This window comes from Streptopelia decaocto (genome assembly GCF_964273445.1).
Source record: "Streptopelia decaocto genome assembly, chromosome: 13".
In the NCBI taxonomy this organism is placed as follows: Eukaryota; Metazoa; Chordata; class Aves; order Columbiformes; family Columbidae; genus Streptopelia; species Streptopelia decaocto.
This window is the reverse complement of record NC_138668.1, coordinates 3,225,188-3,243,512: the sequence shown is the minus strand read 5'-3', so window position 1 is coordinate 3,243,512 and position 18,325 is coordinate 3,225,188. Positions and strand designations below refer to the sequence as shown.

The following is an 18,325-nucleotide window of genomic DNA, read 5'->3' as shown; positions in this document are numbered from 1 at the left end:
AACAGTTGAGCAATAATCACTGTAAAATGAGAGTGTCTGTAATAAATTACTTCACAGGAGATCCTTGCTAATTTATTTCGTAGGAAGCACAGACTGTTCAACAACGTCACCTTTCATGTCAATAGGCAATACAGCTGAAATATTATTAACCCTCAACGTAACTTTTTCCTTAAGATAATGACTGTGACTTGCACAACACTAAACTTCCTTTCCTTACCACATGAGTAACAGCTGGGTAACCCTGCCTATGTACTCATTTCACCAGAAAAATCAATATGTTCAATTCAGTAATGTTGGACAAATGCGATTATTCAGAAGGTTACTTTGAAGAGCAAACTCCGTGCCACATTCTGCTCCAATCATTAATAAAAAAATGAAAATAACTTCCTACGTCCTTCTCAGTGAAGGACAGTGCACTAAACTCAGTTCTTTACTGCAGTTTGTCCAATACCTTGCGCTGGCCACACACTCCAACGTGGTTTCGCTGCTCCCGGCGACGACGCTGGTGTTGCGGGGAGGGACCACGATGGCGGGAGCCGCGGGGCCGGACGGGTCCGTCGCACCTGCACGGGCAGAAAAACCCTCGTGAAAACCCCAAACGTCTGCAAACGGGGAGGACGTCACGTTCCAGCCAAAGGAGCTCGTCAGGCAACATAGCTGCAAATGTCACTCTTCACCCTCACCGCGGGTTTTAATCTCCTCATTAAGGGGAGATCTTCGGCGGGACCGTTCTCGATGGCTTTCATTATGCTGTACAAACACTCTGTTTCAACATAGCCAGCTTGGTATCATTCGAAACACATAACTCACAAGAACTACTCCCAGATGGAGTGCAGGGGCCGTTCTCAAAGAGAGAGCAAATAAATTAAGCATCCTAAAGGTTTTCTACTATTGAGCACTTTTATTTTTATCAAACACTTGCTGACTTATATTTTTAAGACCTTTTCATGTTTTGTTTAATCTTACCCCTTCCACACCATTTCAAAAGAGTCTGCCAATACTCGTGTTAGTTCTTTAAAAAGATTTTACACACTGGGGAACAAATATAAAATTAACAAAGCAGCATATCACAGCAACTTCAATCCCTTTTTCTTATCAGGAAAGTAAATAACCCAAATCTGCTGCTCTTTGTGAGGCATCATACTGTAAATAATTTAGCTTATGCAACAGTCAGCAGACACTTAAAAAATGGTAAAAAGGCTGCTTGTAAATTTTCTCTGTATACATTTAGTAAGTGAATTAAAGTACCCATGTATTCATAGGTACTTTGCTTCAAGCAACTCATTTGGGAAAGAAAAATTAGCTATTTTTTTAGCTTGAATAACAGAGTAATAAAATTTTCTAAAGATACAGAATCCAATAAACAAATTATAGGGAAAAGTAATGAAAATAAAACTAAACTGATGCAAGAGCAAGCCAGTTCATCAAATGTTTTCTGCAAAGGAGGGTAACCCAGGCCCGGCAAGCAGAATGCGCTGGCAAGTTCAAGATGCTAAACCCGATGTTCTCTTTTAAGATAATTCCATAAAGAATAGAAAACGGATAGAAGATTCTTTGCTTTTCTCATACCTGGGATGCCAAAAGCCATCTGACATCTGGTCTCACTTGTTGGATAGACAGAGGTTTTGGTAACGGGGCTCAGAAGGTTGGCAAGGTTAGTGGATTTCTGAGTTATTGAATGACAAAATGTTCACCTTTTGGCATTTCCGTAAGTGATGGCAAATAGCGTCGTATGGGGATGAGAGCATGTGGTATAATCTTAACATTTTAGGAATACCACTCGCACATCTGAATAAATTTAAACATCCAAGAATAGTACTTAAGGAAGTCGCACCAACATATTTATTTCTTCCCATCAATACGCTCTGTTGACCTGACATAGCATATATCTGCAACTCCGGTGGGATCTCAAAAAACCCCCCTTTTACTAGATTATATTTCTGCTCAAATCATTCCTGGAAATATGATGCTATCAGGTAGCAAATCTACTTTCTAAGAATATTTCCATGGTGGTATTCTAGGTATTATATTAATGGCAGGATTTTTCCAGATAGTAATTGAAAAAAGAGAAAACAAGTGGCAGTCAGATTAGTAGCTCATTACAGATGAGAATAAGTCACCTCAGCATTACTGTTCAGCGCTACTTCTGCGCAAGATGAAGGTTTGCAACAGTAAATGCTAAAAGATCAACAAACAAGTTACTAATTTGGCAATAATAATTTCTTCTCTCCATCTGGAAAAGAGGAAAACCACTTGTGCAGGTTATCAGCTCCTCTCAAGAATGGCTCAGCCCCACTAAAACCAGCTGAAGCAGAGCCCGGCTTTGTTGTGACCTCCAGGAGTTCACCATACGCAAACAGCTCTTTGCGCAGATACACATGGGAAATTAAAGTGCACGTTACTCTACCTGCAGCCAGGGAAACGTAACATTTCTTTGACTTTATTACCATAACAACAAACTAAACAAAGTACGTGCTTATTTTCATTTTGTACCATCCCTGAAATGAACCCATCAAAAGCAGTTGTTGGTAAAGATTTTGAGCGGGTGAACTGATACAGATGTGATTCAGAGGGCTTGGATTCTAAGTAATATACCTACAAAGGTCATCTACAAGCATATATAGAGAACAACAACATTTCAAAGTATTATCTGAACAGTAGCCAGAGAGCACACATATTCCTGTTTCGTATTCAAAGACAGTTTACGTTTTCCTTTTGCAGCACAAATAAACCACTTGCCATAACTCACGCTGGCCCCGATCCTGCCCACTAGAACTCGATAGGGACATTCCCACAGCTCCTTTTGCAGGGGGCACTTTGCAGCTTTGTTTTTGTGGCTGTTCACAAGATCAAAGGAGGAATTTAGTTTTTCTTTAAAGTAAACATCTCAATGGGATCTGAGTGTCCATCCCATCCTTTAAGAACTTCATCCTTTTGTAAGAAACCCATGGGCTGGAATATCAGAGTAGCTGAGGTCCTACTAATGTAGATAAGGAGTAACACTGTGATTTTGGTTTGATGATGTGATGCAGCAAATCAAGCTTCGGCCTGGCCGTGGAAAGCAGAGAGCTATCCGAACAATCAGATAATGAAAAACTACCCAGACTTTCCCAGGTTTTTATCCTACTTGTCAATAAAGCCACTTCATCCCTCTCCTACCTCATAATGCAGTACGCTGACACGATTTTACTTGACTGCTGCTGCATCACAATGCAATGCAGAATGTCAGTGTTAGTAAACAGACATTTCCTTTGAAAACCCTTGGTAGAAAACAATTGGTTTTTGTTGCCTCCTCTTCAGTGTTCCTTTTTTACTTCATCAGACCTTTCCTTGCCTCAGTTTCCCAGGTCTCTGCTGGTCCCTTCTGGCTTTTCACCACCTCTTCCTTCCCTGCCTCCCCTTGCTCGGGCAGCTTCTCTGCATTGGTCACTGGCCACGTCCCCTCCCCGCCATCCTATGGTCCCTATAGATGTTCCACATTATTTAAGAATTGCTCAATTTCACATCTATCCTTTATTTTAATGTTTGAGCTTCACTTTTCTTCACACCCATTAGTAGCAAATATTTATTAAAAACGCTGAGCTGGGAGAGCAATACAAAGGCATGCAAGAACACAGCTATAGTGAGACAGATCTGCTAACAGAAGACCACCATTCCCGCTGTATTCTATATTTTAAGACAGAAAGGATCTTTCCTTTCTATCTCCTTTCTGAACATCTCTTCTCCGCTAAGTAAGTGAAGCAACATTAGGGAAAAACACCGACCCCAGAACTGCAGCCAAGGGACTCCTCACTATTAGACATAATAAGGCTGCGGGGAACCTGCGGAAGCTGCAGAGACAAGCCTGAACGGCACTGAGAACACGTACGGGATGTGCTCTTAATCCAATTCTAGGCCTTAATATACGACTGGACAGAATCCAAATTGAGAGTTCTCCCAAAAAAGAGCATGCTATGCTTTACTTCACATTGGATCTGTTTAGTCACAGCACTCACAGTATTTCCCATATTTTCTTTGCTTCTAAACCTTCTCGTTAGACGCTGTCTAAATTAGTACCACTATCTACTAGGACCAGCCCCAACCAGTATTTGCAGCTTGACTAGGACATTAGGTTCTGTTCTGGATTTTACATTATGGCATACAAAGTTTACCTATATCTGTGTTCGCAGTGCAGAATATTAAGAGTATTACTTCAATGGATGCTCAAATTCATCTCAGAGAGATACGGTGCTAACCAGCCTTAATAAAAGGTGAGAGAAAGTGTCTATCTCTTGAAAACAAGCAAGAGCTTGAGCTCAGACTTGAGAAAAATCAGAAGTCTTATTTGTGAGGTTTGCTTATAGGTTCCAACCCTCCCAAGACACTTAATACAGACGAGGAGACCATGAGCAGGAGGATTGCGAAAACAATCCCCCAGATCACCCGTGTTTACTTAGTATGGAGTGGAGCCTGGAACGGGATGTCGATCGCTGCTCATTCCTACCCTCAGTGATAATTACTATTCTGGTTACATCTCTGTGTCCTGTTTTCAGTGAGGAAGGAATCCCACAGGAATCAGCATCCAAAAATGGATTTACTTCTTCTTATTATGAAATTCATCTATGGGAAAAAAAACACTTAACAGAAAAGATCACTACCCCAACTAATGGAGATATGGAATAGTTCAACGGAACTTCAAAACCATTCAGAAGTTATCCTGAGAGAAAAAGATTAGAAAACCTTCGCCATAAACTTACTACAGACTTTCAGACTTGCACAGTATGCAGAAATGCCTTCGCAATTACTCTGCAGGGTACATGCAAAGCCTCATCTTACCAAATTATGAATACCTATATTAGAAAAAAGCAGAATAGGCAATAAGAGTCCAATAGAAATAGGAAAAATATTACATATAAATAGCTCAACATTACGACATCAAGAATGTGCAATCTGTGCCTGTGTAACACGGAATATGAGAGGAGAAATGACAATCGCACAGCATCTCAAGATTGTTCGAGGGAAAAAACCCAAAACACCCAAAAAACCCCCACCCACAGCCTTACAAATATAAACTATCTAATGGAACACATTTTACTTTTCCCAGGTACAACCTGCAGATGGTTTGGACTATCAACCCATCATGGATCAACACTCTTTTCCCTTGTCAATACAGGATACGCAACAGGAACTGGATCCTGATCAATAAGAGCTTCATTTCCCTTCCCCTTTGCAGTAAAAGATGCACAACAGGAACTGGAACGTGATCGGCAGCCTCACAGAGAGCGACAGCCACCTGCGGGCTCCAGAGAGACACATTATGCAAATCATGAAAATAAAGTGTATTCCTCAATCATAAAACTCTATTCTAAAACATGTCTCGTCTATCTGTTCCCTGCTTATTAGAGTGATTATTAACAGGTTATACTAGAAAAGAGTGCTAAGATAATAAAAGTTACCCTTTCATTTTTTTTTCACTGTTATTCTAGCAGTGACTGGAATCATTTTAATGCGAAAGGAACTATGTGATGCTGCGGTGCTGTACTGGGCACAGCACAGGTCTCTGCTCAGATTTCTATATGTAAAGGGAAACAACAGAGGATTTCCTGTGAGGATTTTTGGTCACATTCATTTAGTTTTATGAATAACATTACAACTCCAGATGGAGTGTTTTTTTGAGTCAAAAGTATGTATTTATAAAATAATTAGCAATCTAATGGTACAGAGAACGTGTATGAAGAATTATGACTCTTCGGTACTTGAGGATATCTTAAGACTCCTCAAACACGGATGTCTTAACATAATTTCTGATCTTAAACCTTTCAGAAACTAGACTCTAGCCTCAAAAAAAAAAAGGAAATGGGTGACAACATGAAATCTGAGCTTTGTGGATCAAATTTACAGTGAAAACGGCCTAGTTGTTCAAATCAGTCACAGCAAGGGGATTCTTACACATCCAGCCCTTGTCTTGATCCAGACATCAGACATCATGACACATGAATAAAACACCAGATATGAAAAAGGTTTACAAAACACAATACAAGCACAAGTGACTGATCTAGGTCAGTTATATTTATTGACTCAATATAGTCTTGTCAATGTGACCAGGCTTTGCCTGCAACAGATCAAACACACGATTCATTTCCACTGCAAGTAAAGTAAACAAAACCTAAAAACGTGAATAAAAGAATAAAAACCAAACAAAATACAGCAAGTAGATCACAAATTAAACAGCCAGTGTATGAGCGGGGATATGGCAAAGGGGAGCAATTACAAAAGATTTCACCTACAACTGTTGAGGAAGCCTGGCATAAATTAGTCTTGGCTTAATCCTCCATGTCATAAAGCCTGAAAACATGCACTCCTTCCTTTTCTATCCATCCTTCTGGGACCGTGTGATACACCATATATGTTACAACAGTACTTTTGATGCACTTAACTTCGAAAAAAAAACAAGTTACCCAAATAAATTAACCTACAGAATGTGTGATTCACCCAGTCAAGCTTTTCAAAATGCACTTCACTTCAGGTACTTGCTGGTTGCTTTGAAGAGAGTGAAAATACACTCCTAATTTAAGCAGATCTATAACATTACAGAAACAGAACCTTAAAGGAGAAAACAGAAAAAAATATATTCAGTATGCAAAACCTTGGCAAGAAGATATTGTATGTGTATGGGGCTTGCAGCCAACTGTGTATGGGGCAGAGGCCTAGAACTAGCTCTGGGACAGCCCAGGCCCCGTCCCATCACGTAACCCCACTGCTGAACGTACTGGGGTCTGCAGAAAATAGACTGAGTTTTGTTAATGCCACCTTTGTGGCTGAAAAGTTCCCCAGTGCTTTGTTGTTCAACCTGTTGAAAACACTCCTAATTCCCAGCTTAAATATATTCATGGCCAACGTACCCCATTTGTTCTTCTGCCAAAGTTGTCCTTCAGCTTAAATTGCTGGTGTTTACTTCCTAAAGTACAGTAAACAATCATACTCCTTCACAGTCTTAATTTTACTTAGCTAAACAATCCAAACTTTTCTTGTCTGACAAGAAATAGATACAAACAAAAGAACTGGAGCAAGGGTAAAAAAAAAAAAATGCTAGTATCACACCCTAAATGTTTCCAAATGTTTGAACAAATAACAGCCACATTTGTAACAGCTTTTTTTCCCCTTTGTAAGGACATTGCACGACTGCAAGAACTGTTCGTTTTAGCCCTAGGGAAAGATTAATGGAGAACTCAACCCTATCCAGAAGATGACTTACACCCTTTTGTGTGTACATACTACAGCAGAGGAGCTTTATCTATTTTATTAGATAAAACAGAGCCTAAAAGACAGGTTGAGAACTTCCTAAAACCTTGTTGAGAATTTTTAGGGTCTCCTCCTGGGCACAATGAGAGACAGGGGCCTACACATATTGGTTTGCAAACTGAAAATGTATTTCTGTAAACAATAAATATGGCCGTGCCCAAGGAGAGGGACCACGGCCACTTTACGGTGAAATAGTCTATTCTGTAGGCTGGGACAGGGATGGGAGATCCAGCTTTTTTCCTCATTTTAACCTTTTTCTACAGGACATTCAGTGCCTGTGACCCAGCAAGTGCTATTTGGGGGTGAGCCTTCCACAAAACACACTTTTCCTCTATCTGAGGTCTACAAACTCACTTTGTATTTTAGGACTCCTTCAGAAATACACTTCCAGTGCAGTTCCTTGTAGTTTTAAGGAAATCAAGCCGCTGCTTAGTTACACAGCTCCATGGGATGACTCAGCAGCTGAATTTGAACGCAGACCCAATTTCTGCTCCGACGCTCTGAAACCCCCTTCTCACAACTCCTCGTGCAAAAAGAGCAATTTGGAAGTTCAGTCTCTGTCACTGACCTGACCTTCCCCCATGCACAGCGAGGGGTTTCTTTCTGCCTAGAAACTTATCATCCAGCACATCATTAGAGCTTTTAACATGAAAAAATAGATTGCCTCAAGCTATTCGAGCTAAAGAACACTCAGGTGGCTTTTCAATTCACCAGATAGCTTTAATATTGGCTATATAAGTGGATAGAGTGTGTAATCTTATTCAACAGCAGTTAAAAGGGGGGAAAAAAAGTATCCATGGTCTACCGGTGGAATCCATTAGCCTCAGAGTCATCTTCAAAGTGATGCGAGAGGCAACAGGCACAGCCGCCCGCTGCAGCCGGCATCCACAACTTCTGTGTTTTTAGCAGTAGAATCCCAAACCTGCCTACATTTAAAAGGATTTTAAAATAACTCATCAAGAGAAATGATTTTGAAGAGGTTGTGTATTTTTACAATGCCCGTTCTGTGAAGCATCCTTTTGAATATAAACAGAATCACAGAATCCCAGAATGTCAGGGGTTGAAGGGCCCTGGAAAGCTCATCCAGTGCAATCCCCCCATGGAGCAGGAACACCCAGATGAGGTTACACAGGAAGGTGTCCAGGCGGGTTGGAATGTCTGCAGAGAAGGAGACTCCACAACCCCCCTGGGCAGCCTGGGCCAGGCTCTGCCACCCTCACCGGGAACAAGTTTCTTCTCAAATTTAAGTGGAACCTCCTGTGTTCCAGTTTGCACCCATTGCCCCTTGTCCTACCATTGGTTGTCACCAGAAGAGCCTGGCTCCATCCTCCTGACACTCCCCCTTTCCATATTGATCCCAGGAATGAGTCCCCCTCAGTCTCCTCTTGTCCAGCTCCAGAGCCCCAGCTCCCTCAGCCTTTCCTCACACGGGAGATGCTCCACTCCCTGCAGCATCTTGGTGGCTGCGCTGGACTCTCTCCAGCAGTTCCCTGTCCTGCTGGAACTGAGGGGCCACAACTGCACACAATATAACACATGCCTGCACTGAGGAGGATGAAATAGGTGTGAGGGACGTGGCAGTGGTTGCAGGGGTTTTTGCAGCAAACAGCATGAGTCGCTTTCTCCTCAGGGCAAAAATGAACTTTTAACACCTTGCAGCCTTGGTACTTCACGTATCTGGACATTTACTACTTGCTTTCTTAATAAGGGTAAATTAAGGTAATAAAGCAGACATCGATAACTGGGTGTTAAATAACCTAGAACTGTCAGTTAATCATAACGTCCAGAAATGCAAAATTCAGTGGTGAGACGAGAGCTGAGAGAAGAAATGGAGGAGGAAAGCTGAGCCGGGATGTGCTACGACAGTCAGAGAACTGCTGTTACTTCACGTGCTGCAATTCTCACCAGCAGGTTCTGGTTTACAGTCAAACGGCAGGAAAGAAAGACAAATGGGAAACAATAAAATGTTTCCCTCTATTTTCAAATGTATATTCATATGTGGCTTCATTTTTTTTTTATATAAATGCATTTCTTAACTCCTTAGTTTGGCACATATAAAATAACATGATTGACAATCTATTTGCTTATCCTACTTGTAGCAAGTTTAAACACTTTTCTACTTAGATATGAAAGGGTGGTGCCAAAAATAAGAGAAAAGACAAGACATTCTCATCAATCCTTCACCAGACTTTAATAAACCAAAGCATCTCCAGTGACTCTGGGGAAAATTGCTTGAGAAATGCCTTGAAGAATTCATTTTATGACAATTATTGAAGCACTATTTTCACAGATTTAAGATTATGTTCTGTAGAGCACAAAATGAATATGTACAACTGATCATATGTGAGTTTCTAAGATCTGTTTATTTCTCGCATCTCTCTAAATGAACCTGATGTTGTGGTGGAAGCAGACGCTTGCACGTATAGACTGAGCACTTGACAAATAGTGCCGATAAAGGTAAAATTAATACTAAATTTCAGTTAGGCTCCAAGTTTTAAACAGTTGAAGTTTCTCAGCATCAATTTATATTCGGGAGAATGGTATTAGAAACCTGGCAGGCGTATGAAAATAATAAATATTGGATCTTTGATACTTCCTTAGGCCTGGATATCAACTGTGGATATCAAATCTGTGATCTTCCCAAAAGATTAAAGGATGTAAACCTGCCCTTGCTAAGAATAAGCAAAAGACAAATCTAAAACTGTTCCACAGTTGATCTGTCCTTCCCAACGAAGGGAAGCGTTTCTGTGTCACCGCCATGTGGTGCCAGCAAATGTGTGCAGGCCACCAAACCAGCCATTGCTATCTGAATAGTGTACCCAGGAGACCCTCGGTTAAAGCCACACAAGCACATTTTTTCAGTAAGTGGATAAGCAAGGTGTTGATCAAAGCTTTCACCGGAAAATCCACTCTAAGAACAGAGATTAAAATTCGCTACATTTAAAGATCATTTGAACTTTAAAAGGAAAGGAAACAAAACCAAACAAAAAATCAACCCATTTAAAAACCTGCCCTCGGATCCCAGATGCTACAGGCACAGAACAATTCATGATGGCTTAAAGGAGAGCACTTCTACAAGTATTTATTACATTGAACTAAACAGGCAGTTTTGCTCTTTGTTGCTGAACTGCCATTCCAACCAAGATGCGCTCACTGAGCAGCTTTTGAAGCTCAAGGTCAACTCCTGCTCCATTCTATTTATATATATATATGAGAAACATGTTTTGGGATCCAGATTGCTACCTTGCTCCCAAAGGTCTGCTATTTCCAAGTCTTTACATAAAGAGAGCAGATCTGAACAACAAGATACCCCACAGCATTCTTCCAACTCGACCAAACATATGGAATGATTTGTCAAAATAATGATTTCAGAAATAGGTTATCAGGGGCCTCAGGTCCATTCCATATGGTCTAAAGTTCTCCATCCCCCTGACCATATACTGCTACTTTTCCCCATGTCTCCTATGTAGAGATAAAATCCTTAATAAAAGTAGAGTTGTTCAGGTCACGGAGATTCAGAAGCAAATAAAATTTCTTTTATATATTTAGACTAGAGTAAAATATAAAGCAGGGCACAATCACTCATACAAAATCCAAATAAATATTTTTCCATCAAAAGAAAGAATTTTTCTTCCTCTTTATAGCACAGATGTTCTTCTAAATAAAGTGAGGCTTTCCCTTTGCAGCCTTTGTGATTATCAATCTTTGATTATTTTATAATATAGGGTTGCCTCAGACCTCAGCAGGGAGAAAAATACACATTGCTGTATTTCTTCTGTAGCAAGAACAAAACAACTGTGAAAGTAAAGAATGTTCCAAAAGAGCAAACAATAACCCAGCTAAAGAAAGTCTACAAACTTATTCATTCAAAAATAATTCCACAGATGGATAAGCATTTAATTTTCTGAAGTGAGAATAAACCAGCATCTCTCTTCTCTGGAAGATGGAATAGGTCTTTGTATCTGCCTATTTATACACAGGACATAAATGCATGTTCGCAGAATGCTGCGAGTACTGTAAAAAGAAATCTAAGGGGAAGTTATTACTCAAGGCTCTTTGTTGGGATTTCTGCAGTATGGGTAGTGTCAGCATTGTTAAAAATAAATTGTTAGTGGTACCTTACTTGGCCAGTACAAATGCTGTTTGCATTCATGTACTTATGATTTCCTATCTGCTGCTCCCAGATAAGAGAGGAGTTGAAGAGCACCATGTCTCTTCGATCTTGCATTGACTTCTTCCCCCTCGGAAAAGGGCTGGGTGGCTGTAACCAGCCTCTCCTGCCTATCGCGAGGACTCATTGCTTTGATAGGGAGAAACAAGTTGATTTCCACTGCGTGCTCGTCTCCCAGCTCCTGCAAAACTTTGCATTACGTGCGGCTTCTTATTTGAAATCTCTGCTGTCATAATATGACACGAGGATGTCACAACAGAATTACAGTTAATAAGGAAAATTAGGGGGAATAAATGAAAGATAAAATGAGAAAATGGTACATTAGGAAATGTATCATTGTCTAAGACACAAATTTATGTATTTTTGAGATACTAGTGACATCTATTTCACTTTGTTTTACCCAAGAAATGAATTCACCCCAAGGTTTAGAAACATGTTGTCACTTTCCAAAATGTCCTTGGGTTATGAGTTTGAAACTAATTGGCAATGTGTCATTAGGCAGAACACAGCAACACTTCTTACATTTAATCAACCCATTTTATTCACATTTGCCCCAAAAATAACACTTAACAATACGATTCTGCTATGCAGATGGTAACGGGCTGTGTTAGTGCACAACTATCAAACGTCAGGGCAAATAAAACAGTAGGAAAGCGTTGCGGGTCCACTTGCCAATGAATCACTGACACTTGGTTTCTCTCATACACATACAATAATTATAAATAAGAGACTAAGGTGTGCCAGACCATTTGGCTATTCAGGAGCCCAAGAATTTTACAACACACACCAAATTTAAGACAATAAAATGTGTTACCTACTGAACCACAAAATCTCAGCGAAAACTCAGAAATATAAACAGCTTTTCAAAATTAACCATAATCTGTCCCTCTTACCGCCCCCGCAGCCTGTGACCCCAAACAAACAAACCAACCCCAAAAAACCCTGAAAAAAACAAATCCTGGTGATATATAGAAATAAAAGTACAACTGAAGCATTCTTGACATTATCACTCTTAAAAAAAGTCATAATCTTGAGCTATTGAAGTTGTTGAAAGAAAATAAAAATCAATGCATTTTCACTTAGCGCTTTTGAAAAAGCAAAGGATTACCTGGTTTTTCAGCAAAATGCTTCAATGCAGCTCTGTCACAGAGCCCACCATAACTCACAAACAGAACTCTTCAGACTCTGCAGCCCAGAACTCGATACTTGGAAGGGGACAGAGGCAAGACGGCGCTTCCCAGTGTAGAGCGGGCAGAGCAGTTACTGGTACCAGTACCGCTCCAGACTACACAACCCGCGCTGTTCTGGGGCTCTATAAACAGCCGCCCTGTGCTCTCCTGTGGGATTCACATACAACAGCGTCTACTAAGGATTTGATAAGTTTAATAAAGCAATTTATGGCACACAACATGGAAATTGCCTTGGGTTTATGCTTTCATTACTTACCACTAAGCCTCAATCCAACAAGTAACAGTGCACAAATTTAAGGTGGGTTTTTTCTTGATTTGTGGCAGGTTGTGGGTTTTGGGATTGTTTAATGTGGCCTTTTTTTTTTTTTTTTAAATAATCTAACTGGTAATATTGACAAGATTCAATTTCAATGTTTACCCAAAGCTCTGGAAATGGGGGCTTTTAAGTGTAAAAAAATAGCATCTTGCAACCAAATCTTTTTCTTATCTTAAACAGGAGAACTAACACCACCAAAAATGATTTCAAACAAAAGTTTTTAAATGCTACATTTTTTTCTGTTGTTTCCAATGCCTTTCTATGCATGCGAATGCCTAAAATGTAAAACTCAGCAAAGAGGGAAAGCGAAGCATTTAAATAATTTGATTTAATTCTGCACAAAACCTTTACTCCTACCAAATTTATTACCACTGGAAAGCGTAAGAAGTAGAAAGTGCTCTTGAAAAATAATAACTGCTTCTACCAGCACACCAGAGACCTCTACAGAAGATGCAGGAACCATTATCTGCATTTTACGGGTGGCAAAAATGAGGCGAGAACAAACATTACTGCAATGAGGCTGCAGCAGGTAAGTCTGACCTGTTTATTACAACCTTTTAACATTTTAGGCTATAGTCAAATACAGGATGGGAAACTTTTCTTTCTAATCTCCAGCTGGAAAAAGAAGATGCTCTATAGCATCCATGGGGATCTCGCAAGCCCTGAAGCCGTCTCCCCTTCTCACGCTCCCTTTGCAGGTCAGTTCTCAGTTGGAAGATCTGTTAATGTGATATGGCAATCTAAATTAAATTCTACTGCAAATGTGCAGACAACACTGGACTGTTATTCACAGCATCGCTGGTCAACAGCACACAGGATAGAGGAAAAAAGACATCGTATTCTCGTAGGTTTTACAATAAGCAATGCCAGTTTGAGAATAAAACAGGCAATTTGCGTTTCTCAGACTTACTGTTTCAAGCTGCCTGCAGACTCTGGCACATGTCATCACACCAATTTAACTGAGCTTTAGCTATTACAAGCACTACAAATGAACGTCTAAACCCTAGATCATAGTGTATGTTAAGGCCATTCAAACAGCAGGTTCCATTCCAGTGTTAAAAATCTGCTTTCCTGCTCCTCAGTCTCTAAGTAATTTTCTGCCGTATCTGCCTTTTGTACTTTTTCAAAGAGATCAGATGTATATATTAAACATATTTAAAAATAAAAAAGCCAAAATGAAAACCAGTCTTAAACACGGCAAAACATTCGGTTGGTGTGTAATTGTGCTGTTAACGAGCCCGTGGATCACGGCCTGTCCTGTCACCAGTGGAGGAGCCCGGGGCAGAAGCCTCCTAACCGAGTCCTTCCACGCTGCAAACCAGCAGCGTCTCTTTGCCTTCCTAGTTCTCCTTTGAACAAAGATACACTCAGTTTCAAATGCTCAAATGCTATTTACTTCCACAGAGGAGCTGCAGGCGTATCAGCCCCAGCTGGAACACGGGCCAGTGCTGCCCAAGGCCAGTGCCGGTGCGCGGGGCCCAGCAGCAGCCCCTGCAGCGTCTCCCCCCTCCCGGGTGTCCGTGTCTGGGTCCAGGTCAGCTCTGATCCGGTGTAGCTGTAAAACCTTGGATCAGGCTCCTGAGAAAACAGCTCATGTGTGAGAATCCTCATCCAGGGCCTAGACCCATTGACACAGAAGCCACATTTAAACTCTGGACTTCAGCCCTTTCTGAGCGATGCTTAGGTGTGCTGGATGACTTGGCTTTAGGTCAGACCTGCCCTGTCGCTATGGATTCTTCTGGTCCATCAGGCATATTCCTTCTTCAGAAAGTGTAGGACTGTGTCCCTTGTCAGGGAGGACCTTGCTGTCACCTCCAGCTCCTGACTGTCCCTTTTGGAGCAGCTTGCCCTGGCTGCTCCCTGAGAGCCAGCACTCGGGATTTGAGCCTTTCACGTGGCAGCAAGTCACGTTAATGTATTTCTTAAAACCTCGGACCTCATTAACTTATTGCTCAGATGTAACCCTATCTGTAACCATGTGGATTATAAACTCCCAAAAAATAAGTACAGATGATGAAAGGAAACACAGCAGCATCAAACCAAATACATACAAACAAGGGCCAGCTACCTGACCCCTGAAAAAGCCTAAGCCTGACTCTTGATAACCAAGTGAAACCTCTTGCCTCAAAGAGCATTCTTCTGAAAGCCAAAAAAGAAAATGATCTGACTCAAAAGTGTTAATTTTAATTTTTTTTAATTAAATGATAAATGCCAGAAAATAATTCAGCTCTTCTCTGGTCCTGCCTGTGTTTGCAAAACTGAAGGCTGGGAGAGCGGAAGCACTTAAGTGGACTGCAATACCAATGACGATGTGCTTTTCTTTCTAAGTGCAGCTGCACTTCTTAAATAAGCACAACTTACAAAACTACACAAAGAGGAAACAAGAGACTTGAAAAATGGTAAAGAAGCAGCCACCACATGCAAAATGGTGGGTGAAAAGGGCCAGCTGAGTGACTTACACTTACTAACCTGTATTGTCTTTCTAGAGCCTAAGTACTCCAACAGCCCTGCAGAAGAAAAAGTATCTCAACTCTCCAAGAGAGGTACAGAGAGAGTTCTCTATGTGGTAAATTAATACATTACCTAACTGTTTGTTAATTACATCCTTCCACCACTCGTCACCCCAAGTACCCCTACACTACCACGAGCATCATCTCATCATGTAAAAAACGAAGATTACGTGATCACTATAATCATTATTTTCCAACAATAATGACAAAAAAAGCTAGGTAAGTACTCTTATTTGAAGCCATCAATGTGCAGAGAATCATAATTAATCTTTATGTAGCATTCCAATTTCTCCTCTGCTACTTAAGTATCATCATAATTGCAGGTCCAAAACAGGAACCTCTTGGCTTTGCTTAATGATTCTCCATACGCTCCAGTGGGATGAGCACACGGGATACAGCAGGCTGGGTGGACAGGGCTACCGGCACATCTCTGGTGAACTACACATACAGTGACAGTGGATGCTTCAAAGAAAATTTATATCAGGGAAGTCTCCTGGGTAGGAATTCAATTCTTTTTATTTGCACATAATAACGGTTTCTGAAGACATAACTTAGGATGAGTTTGTTTCTCCCTAATCACTTGATTACCACAACCGAAAGTTGGAACTGGGACAAGAGTACTTAGAGAGCTTAAACGACAGATGTCATCCCATTTCTGAGAGGATGTTAAGGGATATTCGAGAAGGGATATGACTTTCTCTTTAGAAAGAATGAAAAATAAATTGAATTTTCTCTCTGTAACCTTTATGAATCACAGTTTCCCATTTGTCTGTGGTGACAGATTCCTATATTTCCCAGAGGAAAATACATTTTTCCTTGAGGAAGTGGAAGCAAAAGAGAAGGTGAATCAAAATGTTTTGGTTCTTTCTGTTCTTTCAAGGACTACTACGGAAGCATCTTGATGAATTCATCCATATGGTTACCCCTTCCCAGGGGTCTCGTACCTCCAGATGTATCTGCAAGGTGGGATTAAGTTCACTAGGCCCCCAGAAAGAAAAGAGACACATTAAATACATTACTAGTCAGTACATTACTCTTTGCCATATCTTTGACAGCTTGATTCATTATCCATCAAAAACCTATTCCTTCTTATGGAGGAATATTAACATAAATCTGATCTAGATGCTCTCCAGATGTTCTTCTGACCACCGAGTCATTCCCCTGCTCCCTGGCAGAGTTCCTACTGAGCTGTGTCACTGAACACATACATCTATACATCTGTACACAGCTGGACTGCTTTAGGGTGGGTTTTTCTTACTCGACCAAGGATTAAGTAAACCAGAGAGTAAGCAATACCCTGAATACTGGGGATGCACAGAATGAGCTGCCGAGTTTCCTAAAAATAGCACCCCCCGCTTCATGCATACCCCTGCTTGGGAAGGAAAAGTCTTTTTAACAGACACGTTATTAACTTACTAACTTTTATAATGAAGGCTAGAATCCTCAGCCCTTCTCATAACATTCCAGAAAAGGCATCCAAAGATGAAAGGGCACATTCAACAAAGCACAAATATATGTTACCATTATTTGATGATCAGCTTCAGGTTAAACCTGTCCGCTTTGAGACTGGAGATTAATAGTGATAGCTTCTTTTAATGACTGTGGAAATGCCACAGTGCCTGCCAATAACAACTTGAGCAATGAACAGGTTGCTATAGAACGTATCGTTTATGCACCACTGACTGCAATATCTATACAGAAAATTTAATAGACCCTTTTTCCCTCTCAGCAAGCTTATGTGATTGGGGATTTAGAACTGAATTATTTCTTATGACCTGACTTATTTATCATGTCAATCACAGTAATGATGTGTCAAAATTATCACAATTCTGAAGCTTTCCCTTTATCATCATTTTGAGAGTTTTCTTTCTCAGCATTATAAGTACATATGATGGGAGAGACATCAGAGGCACAGATTTCACGTATGGCTAACAAAATCACAGAGTTAAATAGCTACTTCTAGAGCTGAAGCTCCATGGAATAACTTCTTCCATTTTTCTAATTCAGTTCCTGTGATAGCAGCTAGCCACACAGCTGCAAGTGCAATTAAGGAGAAAAGATGGGGAATAAAACTGCACAGAGTCAATCGCCAAAGGTCAAATTAAGATGCTGGAATTTGCAGGTCCTGACCCACCTAACAGCATGCAGTTGGCCTTCTGATACCACCAGTCAGATTGAAAATTACAACTTTAGCAATTAGTAAGACTGAAGAATTAGACAAGCAGGTTACTTATTGGTGAGATTGTCCTTCCCTGAGTAAAGAAAAAGCTTTGTCAAGGACTCTGGTTCAGGAAGGGGAAATAATGCGGATGGAGGGATTTAGCCTTGGCTGAAGCAGACGTGTGCCAAGAGACGGGCAGGCTGGTGACGGTCTCGGCAGCTCGGGTGCAGCGTTCCTCAGAGCCGGGTTCTGAACAGCACACTGGACTGCACCAGCACCAGGTTATCGACTCCAAGAAATTAAAGGATGAGAAATAGTTAACAACAGGAGTTCTGTCAGAGGTACAACATATATTCTTTTGGTTCAATTTTCTGGAGCCTGAGGTCTGAAAGAGATGGAAGCGCCTTTGAAAGGGTCTGGACAGAATTCTAAATTTCATGTACCATAAGTTTCTCTCAGTCACAGGAGATTAATTCACCATTTATTCTGTAGGCTAGCGAGAACTCGGGCAGCAGGTAGCGCGTGCTGTCCTGAAGGAGAGATGCAACAAAGCCCTGTTCCCGCTGGGGCTTGTAACTGCAGCCAAAACCATTTTTAAATGTGGTTACGGTCAAAGAGAGTTTTAACAAGTTTGAATGAACACTTAACGTTGTTACATCCTGAAATACGGATTGTCTAACCGGTCGCCTGTGTTGC

The 18,325-nt window shown here is 40.8% G+C and overlaps 1 protein-coding gene across 1 annotated transcript in view; it reads right to left on the bottom strand.

The window, feature by feature from the left end:
* SDK1 (sidekick cell adhesion molecule 1) overlaps positions 1–18,325 on the bottom strand; it is a 373,777-nt gene that overhangs the window by 155,488 nt on the left and 199,964 nt on the right. The window contains exon 6 of the mRNA XM_082064834.1: positions 452–563. Within this exon, the coding sequence (XP_081920960.1) occupies positions 452–563 (112 nt within the window). The remainder of the gene's footprint in view (positions 1–451; positions 564–18,325) is intronic.